The 16,684-nt window shown below is 44.4% G+C and overlaps 1 protein-coding gene across 2 annotated transcripts; it reads left to right on the top strand.

Moving 5' to 3' along the window:
- The first annotated feature begins 5,746 nt into the window (after positions 1–5,746).
- cnot6a (CCR4-NOT transcription complex, subunit 6a) lies at positions 5,747–15,980 on the top strand. 2 transcript variants are annotated; one of them, XM_035527479.2, is made up of 12 exons: positions 5,747–5,864; positions 7,465–7,586; positions 7,840–8,026; positions 8,721–8,806; positions 8,975–9,076; positions 9,462–9,530; positions 9,817–9,974; positions 10,316–10,470; positions 10,652–10,806; positions 10,908–11,141; positions 11,471–11,673; positions 11,838–15,980. In XM_035527479.2, exons 2-12 carry the CDS (start codon positions 7,475–7,477, stop codon positions 12,048–12,050), a joined length of 1,674 nt encoding a protein of 557 aa, XP_035383372.1. In that variant the 5' UTR covers positions 5,747–5,864; positions 7,465–7,474; the 3' UTR covers positions 12,051–15,980. The 2 variants fall into 2 exon arrangements, with proteins under 2 accessions (XP_035383372.1, XP_035383373.1); XM_035527480.2 differs by having other exon boundaries at positions 5,806–5,864; positions 7,473–7,586.
- The last annotated feature ends 704 nt before the right edge of the window (positions 15,981–16,684 follow it).

Raw genomic sequence — 16,684 nt, 5'->3', positions numbered from 1 at the left:
GAATTCTAAGACTGAGTATAAACCCATGTGAAAAACAGGGTACTGTCACGGAACGCTCGCCTCCCGCCAGGCACGTGTTTTGGCCAGCCATGTGCAGTAGGAGGACCTTTGTTTGTGGCCACGCCTGCACACACCTGCACGTCGTTTGTCTGTGTGTATGTAAACCCATGTCAGGGAATGCAGCGTCATTGGTCATTGTTACCGTAACGTGTCAATGTGGTGTGTAAATGTTCAACGGTGATGTTAAACGTTATGTTCCTTCTTGTTACATGTATACGTGTTTATCGTTCGTATTTAATGTTGATCGTTTCTCATTTGTATTTATTGTGTGTGATTCTTGTGAGTGCCGATAGTGTTATATGCTAAATGTTAATAAATGTACGTCCCAGACGTTGGAGTCTGTACGTCCTGCCCCTCGCCCTGCGGCACTCGGGCCACCACGCGTTACAGGTGCTCACTGCAGAAGCTTGTTTTTAGACTGGCAACTGAGTGGCAGAGTAACAGGTTTCAGGAATGACCATGACTCCGCATATGAAAATAGTGTCGTTACAAGCCCAGACAACTGGACACAGACAGGATTGTTGTTTGATATGATGATTATCCTTCCATATGAAATGATTTTCAAATCATTTACTATTCAGTTTAGTATACACCTCTTGTGTCCTGGCTATATTCCCTCTGAAGTAAAAAATCAATGAGCAGTAAGGTAGACTGTATACTACCAAAATAACTTATGGGCATACTTATCCACTCTTGTTATTATGAAGAGAGGTAAACATTACAGATTACCTCTCATTGCCAGAGAACTGCAAGTGGAAATGAGAATGTGGAGGAGTAAATGAATATTGTACATGGAGACACAATGAGAGAGAGAGAGAGAGAGAGAGAGAGAGAGAGAGAGAGAGAGAGAGAGAGAGAGAGAGAAAGAAAGAAAGAAAGAGAGGAAAGAACATCATTGTGAACATCATTCTTAATACCAAAACATGGGTTCTGGTGGCTTATGGGTCCAGGTGAGGGGTGGGGTGAGATCCTTCAGCATAAAGGACTGCTGCTCACTTCTAACTCAGATTCACTGCTGCAACAATCATGGTGCCAGAGAGGATAGTACAGAGATTTTCCCTCATCCCCCAGGCCAGATATGCAGGCAGGGAGCAGAGTGGTCCACTGGAACCGCAGAGGTGGATGTGGGATGGGGGCAGTTTTGCAATGAAGCTGCAACTACAACAGTTGGAGGTAAATAGTTGCATAGGGTGCATATTGATTTTGGTGACATTTAGTCCAAAAAGGTCAGACATATTATTTTCTCAACACAAGATCAACTAGAAGGTGAATGTGTCCTCTGATATGTCCAACAATTTACCTCTGAGATGTATAGAAACCCAACCATCTTACGCACAGAAATGGGTTTCAGAAATGGATGTTAATTGAATTATGGGCATCAGAAATTCCGTCCTGAATTTTTTTTTTTTTCTTGATTTTTCAAACGGCTTTGTACACATTCCAAAAGCACTGAGGGCAAATGGAACTACCCTCATAACAAGAGATTAAATTTATGTTCCCTTTTGACTGGTCACCGCTGAGCCCACGTAGCTTCCATTCATCTGCATCAACTGTTGGCGGGGCAAATATAGAGATCCCATGAATGCGACTCAAGAAAGGCACAAGACGTGTTATGGCTGAGTGGCACCGCGATTCAGAGCATGTGGATGAGCCGAACCTATCATTAATCACCCCGTCACCAGGATGGGCTGGCATGCGCACGACATACCATTCACAGCTCCCTTCATCTTTGGCTACAGCTTCCTCCACTTCCCGTGACCTTCAATCATTAGTAATTTTGGGGATGCGAGCGATGGCATGTCCACTCTTAGTCTTCCTCGCTGTGTGGAGGTAATTATGTAGTGAATGAGTTACACGTTACTTACGCAATTAATAGCTCAACGTGCTAACGATAGCGAGACTTGGAAGATATTCAGGCATACATTTACTGTGCCCAAGTCTGGCGAGGCTTCCTCCCGGTGAAACCGATGAAATGCTTTTCACGGCTCAAAGCGAGGACCTGTCCCTTTCGGAGGGCTCAGTGGCATGCATCTGCACAGTCAGCGGAGGCGGCGAACCCGCCGATGAGGAGCGCGATGGCTTCTTGAGCTCTGCAGCCACGAGGCGCTCAGATAAGGCAGGAAAACAGCAGGCGCGCTTCTGTGGAATGTTAATAGATGTGCAGGTTAAATGGGGGAATGCTGAAGAACGAGATATGGTGTGGGTGCCATATAGGGATTTATCAGTACGCTGAAGAAGTAACAAAATGTTCACCTTCAACAAGTTCTAAATCTAAAGTTGCGAACGTGGTACCTGCTGTGTTTACAACCTTGAAGGACGACATCATCAAAGTTCATGTTTTCTGGCCTTTGTTGACATGGGCCCAGCTTCACCTCCAATTCACACATCAGTTCGGCCTTTCTGATGTTCCCCCCCCCAAAAAAAAAAGACTCTATTCTGTTTAAAATTACAGTATGTTAGCTGGTGTGAGATTGTGTCGGGGATGAAACAGTGTTAAGCCGGGGGGGGATGCCATGCCTTGTGGATTATCCTGTAACAATTTTAGCATCTGCACTAAAGCTCTACTAAAGCACTTTAGCATCTCCACTAAAGCACTGTTTACTGAAAATCAGATCAGCAGTATAGCTATTTCAGTGTGAGGTTATAAGATGATATATCTCAGATGGTTTAAATTGTCTTGAGATTACCATGGTCGAGGTGGTTTTATATGTATATGAATGTTTATGAAGCTCCAGGTGCTGTAGTAAGAGAGAGTGTAAGGAAACTGCCCCACTGACACCATCAGAGGTATGTCAGGCAGTGCTGCCTAGCAAGTGGATTCACGCAATAACAGAAGAAAGAAAATGTAGTTCATATATCATCATAAGCCTGCTTGTTCATTTTAGCATGAATCCATCATTTTTGGCAATAGTTCCTTTTTCACAGAGAGACTGGTTACAATGGTTTTATAATGATATGCAATAGGATATAGTTGCAATCAGCTATTAAGGACATTAAAACTTGCAACAAAGGACCACTTTTTTCTATTCATGTTAAGAATGAAACTGTAAATTGTTTGTCCTGACATTATGGAAGCAAAACACGAACTACACATTATATATTTATGTCAACACACTGAAGTAAGCATTACATTACACTGACGAGATCAATCACATCCCTCTACATTGTATATTCACGAGGCTAGTCTAATAGTTCTCATTTCAAGATGTTTTTCCCAGTGAGAGCTACACAATAAACATTAATAGCAGCTGCCATGGGCATAATTAAACCTCAGTTCTCCAGTGGCGTTTTGGACCACTAACACACCTTTTTAATTAAAGCTACAATAAGCAGCACTGTCAGTCATATGAAGGCTCCTTCTGCTAGACACATGGCTGACAGCTCGCTTACTGACCATCAAAGAGGCTTCAATCCTTGCCAACATGTAACATTAAACGTCAGCCATTAGATTACATTAATCTTCTTACATTAATATTTAATCAGATTTTAATGGGGCATTCTAACTGGCCCCTGTCTAGCCCCCAATCTTCACTGTCTTGAAGCTCATGAATATGCATAGACAGTTATACTATTAGAATGTTGAATAAAAACTGTAAGAGATGCACATGATTTCTTATATTACATTTCTGTACTCTGGACAAGCCACATAAACCCTTCCAGTTATCTGGGAGACTTAAACATTTTAGTCTGGGCAGGTACCTGTGGGGAATTTTACTTCACTCTCAAGGCCAACACGGACTATGGTATGCCAGTTCTTCCTAGCACTTATTACCTATGATACAGAGCATAGTTGTGCTGCTGGAGATATGTAGCTACCCATGTGCTTGTACAACACTCTCTGCATTCATTCATGACAAAAAAAAAGTCTTGACAGTGCAAATCACCAAGCGTGAAATGACTGGGGAATCTGATATTGAAGTACTGTGCGTTTGGAAGTGGAAGTCTGGCAGCCAAGAAGCAAATATAACCAGGTGAAAAAGATATATACTGCCCTCTGCTGTGAATTAAATGCATTGTGCATTTACCAAAAGTTAACAGGGAGGCATATTATTTTGGTATAATAATAATAATAATAATAATAATAATAATAATAATAATGATGATGATGATGATGATGATGATGATGATGATAATTATTATTATAGAGAATTTTATTTATAAGAAGCTTTCAAGATACCCACAGTCAAATTTAGAATAAAAGAAAACAATAAAACAGAATTCTAAAAAACGTCATATAAGGAATATGAAGAACAAGATAGGGAAATATTAACAAGACATACACACAATAAAATTTAAGTAGCATGCTAACATTAAGTGTGTGTGAAGGTAACTAAATGGTCACGAAGGAATGTGAGCTGAAAGAGAAAAGTTTTCAGCTGTCTTTAGAATATATCGAGAGGTGCAACCCCAGATATGTAGAGGAATAGTGCTCCACAGTGTAGAACTTACTTTATTCAAATAAGCAAGAATGACAATAATATTAGTCTTTAATGTAGGCACAAATATACTCACCAGCCAATAGAAAAAGCCCTCTTATTATGCCAAACGTGTTGATGGCATACAGGTAGAGTTTCGCCACACGCAATGTGTGTTATTCATGTACTATCCCTTCATCAATGGGCAGTTATGGACCATAGGACCACTGTTGAATATTTTGGAGGACCACCCTCATCCCAGCTGTGACAATGTGTGTAAAACGCCCAGAAACTGTGCCTGATAAACCTGTACTAACTCAATGCCCACAACTATGTCATTGTTAATGCTGTGTTGAGACTGGCCTGCTGCCTAAATAATATTTGGTCAGCAGTGGTGTTGTGGTCAGAAACTGAAAGTGATTAACAGGGTACCGTTAAAAAGCTCCTATGAGGTGAACCTCACGTTTCTAATCTCATGAATAACATCTACTCAAGTGGATTAGTTATTTTACATCGTGTAGTTGATGTCACGGTGTATGATTTTGTGTATGATTCTGTGTATGCTTCCATTAGAATGCTTTCGTCAACCTGAATGCTCCACCTCTAGTGGCAGATTAAGTAGTATATGCAAGTGTCGTCAACATCAGTCAGTGTTGACACAAGTTATTTCACTTGATACCAGTCCTGAATATTTTGGTTACAGCTTCCTACTTTCATTGTTATGGACAACAAAGAAAGGAATACTACTCGCCACCCCGCCCAAAAGGGGAAGCAATTGTATTATTATTATTATTATTTAATCAAAAACAGGGAAGGATAAGTTTCTTTAGGCTATCAAAAAGGAGGGGGCACCTGACACTACATTTAATAAGCTATAGGCTAACGGTTTGGCGGTGGGTTATGATGTGAAAGTGTGCAAGAACTATATTTGCTTTATTACACTAATTGTAAGTTACTCTTGAGTTACACATATCTATAATCTTTAAACTAAACGTGGACTGTACCAATAGTAAATAAAAAGGCATAAACAATTACAGATTTCACAGTTAATGAGAAGCCATTCTGCAGTTTCTATAGATCGTTCTATTCCTTTTCTAACTGTAATACCGCAGAAACTTCTTTGTCGACATCCGCAAACTGACCTATTTCGCTGCTCCTCTTCTCGCCTCGTCGCTGGCGTAAACACCGTGGAGGCGTCGTGTGAATTAGCGAGCCAATCGCGGCGCTCGTCACTGAGGCAGCAAATGAGGAGGGACGTTGTTATCACGGACCAAAACTCTCACAGCCGCCATGATGCTTGTTTGCTTTCAGTGAGAAACAGCGGATACAAAGTGGATCAGAAACAAAGGAAACACGCACTCGTCTTTGTGAACTGGTATGCTCTTACAGGTAAACAGTCGATGCTAAGAATAATATCGACTTGATATTGTTATGGGGAAATGATTTGCGGTATTTTGTCAATTATTTTTTGCGAATGTAGTTGTTATTTAGTTTGCAAATAGAAAATCGTATATTAGATAGCTAGCTAGTTAGCAAGCTAGGTAGCTCGCTAACTCGCCAAATCTTTGTGTATCAGTTTAATATTGGATGGTCACTAGTAATCAATCTAACTGGGTAGTCAGTGTGCGATGTGTGCTTGTTCGCGTCTAGTTTTCTCTGTGCAGTTTAAAAATGCTTTACTTGATGTCGTGGATGGACCTGACAATGTTGCACACATATAGTCGAGCTATAGCAGGGCTACCAGTTACAATATTATGTAAGTTAGCTGCTGTCGACCAACCTGATTCTGTGCGCGGGTAAGACGGAAAGCTGTTGGCTAATCTAGCTAGCTAACTACATATAAAATGTGTAGCTACGCTAGCTGGCTGGCTAGCTACACAGTCAGCGAGGTGTAAGTTCTTGAAAGCTAGCTAGCTCCATACCTTTTAGCAAGCTTAGAGTACGACTGCAGCCAGGAACGGGCGCGTTGTGGCGAGTGTTGGCTAAGATGGATAGATCACGGCTGGCAGGTTGAAGGGATTTAGCCAGCGAGTGTTCCTGTAGACTTTCCCCTCACGCCACCTCATTCATTCTTGAAGAGTGAATTAGAAATGGCTAAGGGAAAAACAAAACTCATTGTAGTTGGGCTAAAGTAGTGTGAGAAACGTCAGTGGTTTGTTATACAGCTATCGGGTCTATTAACTTTATCATGCTGCATTTATTTTGACACAAAACTAGTCGTAAGGTCTAATGGGATATGTAGCTAAGCGATCTACATGAAAGTTCGCTCTGTCTAAGAAACGACCGCTTCTTTTCTGTTAGGAAACATGTTAGGAATTATTTACGTTTGAGTCCTTTATATACGGGAGCCAGTACGGTAGTTAGCTGGCTAGTTAATATTAGCTAAATAGTGCATCCACGAGGTATTGGTGCCGGGATTAGCCAGTTTAGTTTTGTAACTTTTTTTAAGTGGCTGTGGTCTCCAGTTTTTCTGTAGCCAGCTATTTGTAAGGCCTTAAAGCACGATGCGTGTCCTGCATGTACTCTTCACAACCGAATTTGTTAACTTGGTTGTGCGCAGGTTTCCCCATCTGTTGAAACTTGTCTAAATAGTTACGTGTTCACAAGAACATGCCTATGAACGTTAATAACCGTAATTCGAAATCCTCAGCTATTGATCTTCTAAAGTGATACCATGTGGTTTATCCAACATGATTTAATTCACTGTCCCGTGGGCTTCTAACGTTTCCATGAACGTTTCCATGAACTATGGTTCCTTCCCTTTGAAGGAACACGAACATGTGCTTTACTACGTTTCCAAACCTAGATTGGCTTAGCTTGTATGTATCCAAGCTCACTCTGTGCATCACTCTGTGCATCTCTGATGCACTGTAAGGCTTTTTATCCCAGAACAGCAGAGCACGTTATCATGCTCAGCTCTGCTTTTGAGCCGTGCTTCTCTAATTTCCTTGGAATCGACCAGTGGAAGTAACCATTTTACTTGTTTCAGTATTACAGGGATGCCCAAGGAAAAATATGATCCGCCTGATCCCAGGCGGATGTACACAATAATGTCGAGTGAGGAGGCTGCCAGCGGAAAGAAGTCCTACTGGGCTGAGCTGGAGATCAGTGGTAATGTTGGCCTTTTCTCTCTTGTGGGTTTTTGTTTTGTTTTTTGGACAGCTTTGTACTTTTTTTTTTTTTTCCCCTTCATGTTCCAACCAGGTGTGAGTCCACCTGTGTGAAGTGACAAAGCCATGACTATATTGTTTACTTGATTGTCTTCTTGGCAGACATGTTTTGCTCTACTTGATCTACTTGACCAAGTGCGGCGCGGGGGTGGGGAGGACCTGTAACCTAAGCCTCGTTTCTTTTTGTCCTTTAGGCAAAGTGAGGAGTCTGAGCACGGCGCTGTGGTCTCTCACCCACTTGACCGCTCTACACATCAGCGACAACTCCCTCTCGCGCATTCCGCCCGACATTGCCAAACTACACAATCTGGTGTACCTGGACCTCTCATCCAATAAGATCAGGAGCCTGCCTGCCGAGCTAGGCAACATGGTATCTCTCAGGTCAGCGCCTGGCAACGTTTTGTCAAGCTGTTCGTTTGTGTGTGATGCAAGAAACCTGCTAGCAATCGTCTCTTATCGAGAGCACAGAAATGCAGCAAGTGTTGCTCTTTGCATGTCGGCAGTTGCGTCTGTGGATGAGGCTCTCTCCCGCTAGCGAGAGCCATTAACTCCAGCGTGCACATGACTCTGAGTCATTCTGGATTTTAGCCCCAAAGCCTTGCTAATTAGTTTCCCTTTTGTTTGGAGGGGATGGCAATGACTGCTCCCCTGTGCTCACTAATATCAGTGTGGTTCTCATGTGTGGCTGCCAAAGGGTTTTACTTGGATGGATCAATTCCATTAATGTCACCGGTTGTAATATATCCACCTCCATGCCGCTTTGATTGCTGCTTCACCGGGTGGTAATAAATCAACTCCTATGAAGAGTTGAAAAGGCACAGCACACCGTCCTGAGTGGTCTGGATCAGGTCCAGCGCTCCGAGTCTGCAGTACTGCTCCGTTTGTACTTTTGCGCTACTGTGATCATCTTAGACGCCTACATCCTGTGAATGTGTGTGGATTTGTAATGCCTAGTGTCCATAAACACACCAGGAATCCCCAGCTTGTAAATCCTGGATAGTGTGCTAATATTATATATTTAGTTTTTTTTGTTGCTATAGCTAATTTTGAAATGTTCTGCTTTTTTTACTTTTAGGGAACTGCTTTTAAATAACAACCAGTTGCGGGTTCTGCCTTTTGAGCTTGGAAAGCTGTTTCAGTTACAAACACTGGGTTTGAAAGGTAAGGTGTGGCATATCTACTGACTTGTTCAATTTCATATTTGAGGCACAAAGTGTAATTTCAGCTCTGTTTTGAAAAATGTTTCACATTAGAAAACTTCGCAACCACGTTTGTCTGAGCATCTTTTCCTTTATGTAAAACCTGCAAATTTCCACTTTGATCCCGCAGGAAACCCACTTGCACAAGACATCATGAACCTCTACCAGGAACCCGATGGCACACGCCGCCTCCTGAGCTACCTGCTGGACAATCTCGCAGGCACCAAGCGCGGTATTCCCTGCTCTCTCTCTCCCTCTCTCCCCACAGAGCTGGGCTTGCTTCGTAGAGAAAGTCGTTTTTGCCGAGCGTCTGAATGCGGCTCAGCAGGATGAGCCGCTTTGATCCGTATCCGTGACTTTCACCGCTTTCATTTGCGTGTTTTTGACTGTGCGGGTAATTACTGTGTGCATAAATTATGTAGCCAGTTGCAGTTGTGTGTGCACGTGTGTCTGTGTGTTCCCCTTCCTGTTTTATTTGTACTCAATAAGAGGCTCTCTCTGTGTGTGTGTGTGTGTGTGTGTGTGTGTGTGTGTGTGTGTGTGTGTGTGTGTGTGTGTGTGTGTGTGTGTGTGTGTGTGTGTGTGTCTCTCTCTCTCTCTCTCTTCCTCTACTGTAGTCTCCACAGAACAGCCCCCTCCTCGCTCCTGGATACCTCTTCAGGAGCCTGACAGAACACGACCATTAGGTGAGAAACGGCTAACTATAGAGCTTCCAATGTTGTGGTTCTGAAAGTAGCTCAGTGTGACCATGTGCTACCAGCTATTTTACTCCTGGGTGCTTTTACACACATGGTAGTCCAGCAATGTCTAGAAACGTAGTTGTGTTGTGGGAGAAAGCATTGGTGGAGTCAAGCTCTTTGAAACCAGTGCACTTAAGACCCTTTTAGAGGTAACAGGGAGCTCGACAGGCACCGAGCCAGGTCCAAATGCAGATGGATTGTGCTGACCCCTGTCCTTCTGTGCCCGCCCTAGCCCTGTTCTCCGTCATGTGCTACAACGTGCTGTGCGATAAGTACGCCACGCGGCAGCTCTACGGTTACTGCCCGTCCTGGGCCCTCAACTGGGACTACAGGAAAAAGTCCATCATGCAGGAGATCCTCAACTGCAGTGCGGACATCATCAGCCTCCAGGTGCGCCGCCGGTCACACGCACGCTCACCTCTCGCACCCTCTCTCTCTCTCTCTCTCTCTCTCCGCATCCCCTCGCGTGCCTGCTGATCGTCCCTGCAGCTTGCCGGAGGAGGGAGGGGGCGATGACGAGATGGTTTGTGCCGCCGGAATGTGCCTCAGGTGCCAGAGCCTGGCGACACGTTGCCAACGTTTATTCTTCTGGGCACTTTGTGGTTTTTATCTTTTTTAACCGGTCTGGTTCAGATGCTTCACATGCCAGCAAACACGCATGTTTTAGAGCACCAGTAGATCTACAGCTCTGTGAGCTCCCATGTCACAGACCGGTGTGTGTATATGTGCAGGAGGTAGAGACAGAGCAGTACTACAACTTCTTCCTGGTGGAGCTGAAGGAGCATGGCTATGATGGCTTCTTCAGCCCCAAATCCCGTGCCAGGACCATGTCCGAGTCGGACCGCAAGCACGTCGACGGCTGCGCCATCTTCTACAAGACTGAGAAGTGAGTGGCTGGCCTGCAGAAGTGCCTGCTCCAGTCTGCCCTCTGCTGGTGGAGTGGCAGGATGAATCGCCTCTGCCACCTGGATGCTTGCCATTATCCAAGGCAGCTATCTTCACCAGCCTGATGAGATGATATTTTGGGACTGCCTCTCTGACACCTCCCCTGTGTGTGTCGTTTGCAGGTTCAGCCTGGTGCAGAAACACACGGTGGAATTTAACCAGCTGGCCATGGCAAATTCGGAGGGCTCGGAGGTCATGTTGAACAGGGTGATGACCAAGGACAACATCGGGGTTGCTGTGCTCCTGGAGCTCCGCAAAGATATGATGGAACAATCTGGTCCGTCTCTCTCTCTCTCTCTCTCTCTCTCTCTCTCTCTGTCTGTGTCTGCCTCTCATCCGTATAACAGTGTAACAGGCTTGTTCTGTGGTGCTCTGTAGCAGGGAAGCCCTTGCACGGCATGGAGAAGCAGCTCCTCCTGGTGGCCAACGCTCACATGCACTGGGACCCGGAGTACTCGGACGTGAAGCTCGTCCAGACCATGATGTTCCTGTCCGAGGTGAAGAACATTGTGGATAAGGCCACGCGTAGCCTCAAGCTTTCCTCCCTGTCCGGGGAGACCAACGCCATCCCGCTCGTCCTGTGTGCTGACCTCAACTCGCTGCCTGACTCAGGTAGGGCATAGCAAGGTTGGCTTTAAAGTGAATCCCTCAAGTATTTAAACAAATCTCACTTATCGTCAAGTGAGTGTCTAGTGTGTTTTTTAAAAAGCATACGTTTCAAGAGGTTTTTATGTATTCAAGTTACCTCTGTGGTCTGTTGTTGTTTTGTATGTATGTGTTTCAGGCAAATACCTCAATGTGAGGTGTGTGGTGGTGTTCGGGGCTTTTTTTTTTTTTTTTTTAAAGATGCATCTCGAGCAATTGCTAAGTATTTAAGTCTTTTTGTGTGTGTGTGTGTGTGTGTGTGTGTGTGTGTTTGTTTTTTGTGTGCCACCGTGTAGGTGTGGTGGAGTACCTGAGTACAGGCGGTGTGGACAGCACCCATAAAGACTTTAAGGAATTGCGCTATATCGACTGCCTGACCAACTTCAACTGCAACGGCAAGAACGGCACATCCAGCACCAGGATCACGCACGGCTTCAAGCTGAAGAGTGCCTACGACAATGGCCTAATGCCTCACACCAACTACACCTTCGACTTCAAGGTCTCGCACGCACCCCCCCCCCCACACGCTCATTTAGCTACATTTTTTTTCACCCATTAGTATCTTAGACTTACCGTAAGCCCGCATTGGAGATCACTTCTCTACTCAGATCTCGTCTGCAGCCTCTGATCCTGACCCTTTGACCTTTTGCCTTGCATCCACAGGGCGTGATCGACTACATTTTCTACTCTCAGCCCCTGCTGAACGTCCTAGGGGTGCTGGGCCCACTGGATCCCCACTGGCTCCTCGAGAACAATGTCAGCGGCTGCCCCCACCCCCACATCCCCTCTGACCACTTCTCCCTGTTTGCACAACTCGAGCTGCTCCTGCCCTACCCGCCCACAGTCAATGGCATCCACGTGCCCAGCCGCAGGTAGTTCTCCGAGCCAGCAGGGGGAGCTCCTGCCCCCGCTCCCCGCTCCAGCGGGAAACGAGCGGGAAACGAGCGAAGCGCAAAAGCCGATTGTGTATAAATTTGAGTCCGGTAGGAGGAGGAGCTTGGGTATGGCTCCACTTTTATTCCTAATGGATTTTAACTGAAGCAGACACTTATGTCAGTCTTATCACCTTCCCCTCTATTCTTGGTTTCTTTTTTTTTCTTCTTTTTTTTTTTTTAAACAAAACTTTGAGGTGGTTGTTTTTTTTTTTTTTTTTTTCTGGGCGCAAATTGTATCAGACTGTATCCCAACTTCAGACTCCTGAGTATTCCTTGTAAATTTTACCTGAAGTCAGTGGTCGACGCTTTTATATAAAATATGGCAATACCTTTTTCAGACACATGCAGGGAGTCCACACCAACCAAGTTGAACAGATTTCTATTTTGGGCCATGCCACTTTTGTTTTGGGGGGGGGTTTTCTTGTGTTTTTTCCTCTGAGGCCAGTTCAGAGCGAGCAGCTAAGTTTGACAGGAACCAATAAATCCTACCAGCTTTCCAAGCGGCGGCTTAGCTCGGCCAACCTCCCGTGAGGCTCGTCTTAAACGCGCGCGGGGAGAGGGGGAACAGCGGCCGCTCGCACGCACGCACTCGTGCACGCACTTGCGCTGGATCATGGTGCTGAGGCGCTTCCTGGTGCGGCCCCGCCCTCCTGCCCCGCCCCCTCGGCTGCACGCCTCCTCTGCCAATGCCGAGGCTTTGGGCTTTACAGCACTCTGTCTTCTCTAGCCAGATCTCAACTGCACCAGGGAGTTTGAGTAGAAATTCCCTGCATTTTTGTTTTTGTTTGTTTGTTTGTCGTCTTAATGTGAAGTCCAATTTAGAAGCCCAAGGCCTCTGTGCTACCACGGACGCCCCTGTCCCTGATGTGTACCCCGCAAACTGGGGGCGTGGCAGGAAGGTGAAGTGGCTGGGTGGGTCTAGTGTGTTCTGGCAACGCACACTGACGGGAGCGCTGACCCTGGAGGCTCCAGCAGGGCGGAGCGTGACAGTAAGGCCACTGGGATAAGTGGCCCTTGCTCAGTGTCTGCCCATTAAGCTAGCTGCCCTCACTCTGGCCAGGACTTGCCTTGCCTGGCCAAGCAGACCATACAAGGTTTCACGCCCACTTGTTTGGGGTGTGTATATATATATTTTTTTGTTTGTTTGATTTTTGTTGTCTTGTTTAACTCCATGAGATCATACACAAACTGAACAGAAGTCCTGGCTTTTTCTCTGTGTGTGTGTGTGTGTGTGTGTGAGTGAGAGTGTGTGTACATAACGCAAATTCTGATTTGGATGAAAAATTATTGTATTGTAAATGAAATCAAAATTTCTATCCATATAAGATGTATTGAATCTAGTGAACATGCAAAATGACCAGCATGTATACAGTTATCAGGTTGTTGCTGTGTAAATTTGCACTTCTCCAGGGTTTTTTGTTTTTGTTTTTCTCAATTTCCCACCCTTCAGTGTAGTGCTTTAGTGTCCTCTTAACCAAAAGCTTTGCTGCACAGAATCTGCTGTCCGGTTACGGCCCACTGCTCCTCTCTCCCACCATGCTGCCAGGGCACTCCTGGACACTCGGACCTTTCCTGCTCCTGTTTCCTCTGGTGCTTTTTTTGTTTGTTTGTTTGTTTTTGTTTGTTTATTTTCATTGTGTCAGTAAACCTGCTGTTGTCCTTTAGCTGCTTTGCTGATTGGCTGTGTCCTTTTTTTTATTTTTTTTTCTCCTTTTCTTTTTTTTTTTTTCTTTTAATACATTTTTCTGCATGAAACATCATGCAATGGCAGCAGACTAGTTCTCCAGCTCGGTTTCCTGCCACTTCTTCCCTCTGAACTCAGGCAAGTCTCTTTCTTTCTTTCTTTCTTTCTTTTTTTTGGGGGGGGGGTGGGTGTCCGTTGGGTTCTTGAACTTCTCTCACTACTGCTAGACCACAGCAGTGTCTTTTCATGTTGTGCCATCTGACACGTTCTGCTACAAGGCCAAGTTTAAAGCTCCCAGTCCGTCTACTACTGTCAAACCTCTGCCCGGCGAACACGAGCACGGCAGCAGCGCTGTCTGTGATGCCGCCCCTCTTGGCTACAGCGGCGTGAATGTAGCGTGGGCCGGCCTTGGTGGAACCCATTACCTATAGTGGCGCTGTAAGCAGTCGGCCAATTTTTCCCCTGCCCTCCGTTGTCCTCATTTCATTATCTTTTTAAACAATATTGAATGGATCGACAAGCACTTATTGTAGATCACTAGTGCAGCTATTGCCCCCTCTTCTTTTGTTTTAAAGAAAAGATACTTTTGCCATGAGGCAGAGAGAGATTTTAATGACTTTTACCAAGCAGTGCGAAAGCATTCTGGGACGGCCCCGCCCGTCCTTCTGCTGGGGGCCCTTTTTAGCTCACCTTTCTCCGTGTTTCTCAGTCTCACTTTCCTCCCTTGTTGGGTTGTTTTTAATGGAAAAACAACTTGTCTAGTTATTATATTGGATTGCTGGTGGTGTTGTCGTAGCTAAAAAGGCATTTTTGTAAAGTGTGAATAAATTATGTATCACATTTCCTTTCTTTTGACATGAATTGTGTTGATGTGTGTATCATGGTTGATATCTAATAGTTTGTTTGTTTTTTTGTCATGCTTTTCATTTTGCTCATTTTTGCTTTTTTTGTAATACTCAAAACCAAATTTTTTGTAAAGATGTTGGCACACTGAATTATAGATTTATATGGTTGCTAACTTTCACTTCAAGATACTTTTAAGAAAAAAAACTTCAGTGAAATCTAGAGAAAAGTCACAGAGAAATAAAGAGCTGTCATTTTGTCACGAAACAAGATTCCTTCAACTTTGACCTCTAAGCTTTATGTGCCGAGCGTGTGTTCAGCTGGCTAAGTGCGAGCGCAAAGGCCGTTTGGGTGGTAAGCAGGTCAGGCAGTGCAGCCAGGGTCCCTCCCTCCTGTCCACACCTTCTGTCCTGTTGTCGGAGAGCATTTTCTCACTGGTCCCCTCCAATTGGAAAGTGGCGTGTAGGGTGAAGATGTCGGAGGCGGTGCTGGTGTACCTGACCTCCCGAATCTTCCCGCTCGCGTCGTCTCCTCTGTGTTCCCCTGCTTCCCCTCAGCACTCAGAAAGCCAGTCACTTCTAAGAAATTGTGCATGTATAGCCATCATTGCCACTGCCATAGCATGATTTGGGTTGGTTTGTTTGTTTTTCCTCCATTGAAAAGGAAGTTTGTTCGGGCAGTGTCTTGTGAACAGCAAGCCATTGTAGCGTCACACTATCATTTTCAGCTTTCTCGAAACTTGGCAATAATGACTTTTCACAGCAGTTCCAGAGTTTTTCACCCTTTCAGACTGATTAGGCAGAAATGTCTGGCTTTGCCATAGACATGGTCCTTTCACTTTCCTTTCACTGTTTCATGGTCTGTTTTTACCTTATCGCTCTGTAGGGGTAGTTGTGAAATGGTCAGGATTGTGATTGATTCAGCTGGAAGCCAATAGGTATTTAGGTAATGTCACTATATGATGCACTGGACCAACTCTTGTTTACCATTTATGGAATACCAGCAAAACACTTGCACAATGTTTTAAAAAAGAATGTTAAATATATATATATATATATATATATATATATATATATATATATATATATATATATATATATATATATATATATATAATATTATAGTTATAAAAATAATGGCAGCTGTTTTTATTCCAATATTAGGAAGTGTTTAAAAAAAGCCTAATGGTAAACAAGGCGTTTTGGATTTTACTGTTTCTGCTCCAGTTCTCTTGGTTCTTCTCCTCTTCTGAGTAGTGGTGTGTTTCTAACAGGGTCTGCTTGTTTCCTTTACACCTCTGTATTTTTTCCTACTCATGGTCAAATAAATTCTATATCTGTTTCAGCGATGGTGGTGTGTGTATTTTTTATTATTTTTTGCCTGTAGGCAACACGATTGAGGCACTTGGAGTGATGTGACCAAGGGGACACTGGCAGGTACAATGTGTCTGAAGTCTCAGATTTTTAATTTTTTTTTTTAATAGTTAACTGTTCTAATGAGAGTACATGTTGCACAAATACTTGAAAGAAATTAAGACATCAGTGTCCCCTAGTGTGCATAATGAGACATGACAAGGCTGTGTTTACATAGTCGGAGTATTTTCTTGGATGTTGACGTGCGTTTTGCCCAGCAGGAGGAGTTCCTGTTTCACCAGACACCATCTCTGTTGAGCTGGTAATCTGCCCTTCTTATGAAACCTGTATCTAGAAGGATAGCAAAACCAGCTAATAGAGATGCATCAGTTACCTACTGTAAAATCTTGACGCACTATTTGTGTTTAACGACAGAGTTTTGTGCTGCCTTGTGACAAGCGCAGTGGGGGAAAAACATTGCAGTAAAGGCCTTTGTATGAGGTTTTGACAAACTATCCTTTACAAGTATGGACTTGTGAAGGAATCCACTGACATCACTGCTGCTTGGGTTTTGTGAGCATGTTATGCATCTGGTTGAGGGAGAAGCCCTCAAATTTTATGGTTTCCCTCCACACCACCAGAGCTGATGCCAGTAATTACCATCCAGCCCATTTTTGGAGAGAACATCTTGGCAGC

This window comes from Electrophorus electricus, chromosome 8, assembly GCF_041902795.1.
Source record: "Electrophorus electricus isolate QZ-2024a chromosome 8, ASM4190279v1, whole genome shotgun sequence".
Classification (NCBI taxonomy): Eukaryota; Metazoa; Chordata; class Actinopteri; order Gymnotiformes; family Gymnotidae; genus Electrophorus; species Electrophorus electricus.
This window is presented reverse-complemented; position numbering and strand designations above follow the sequence as displayed.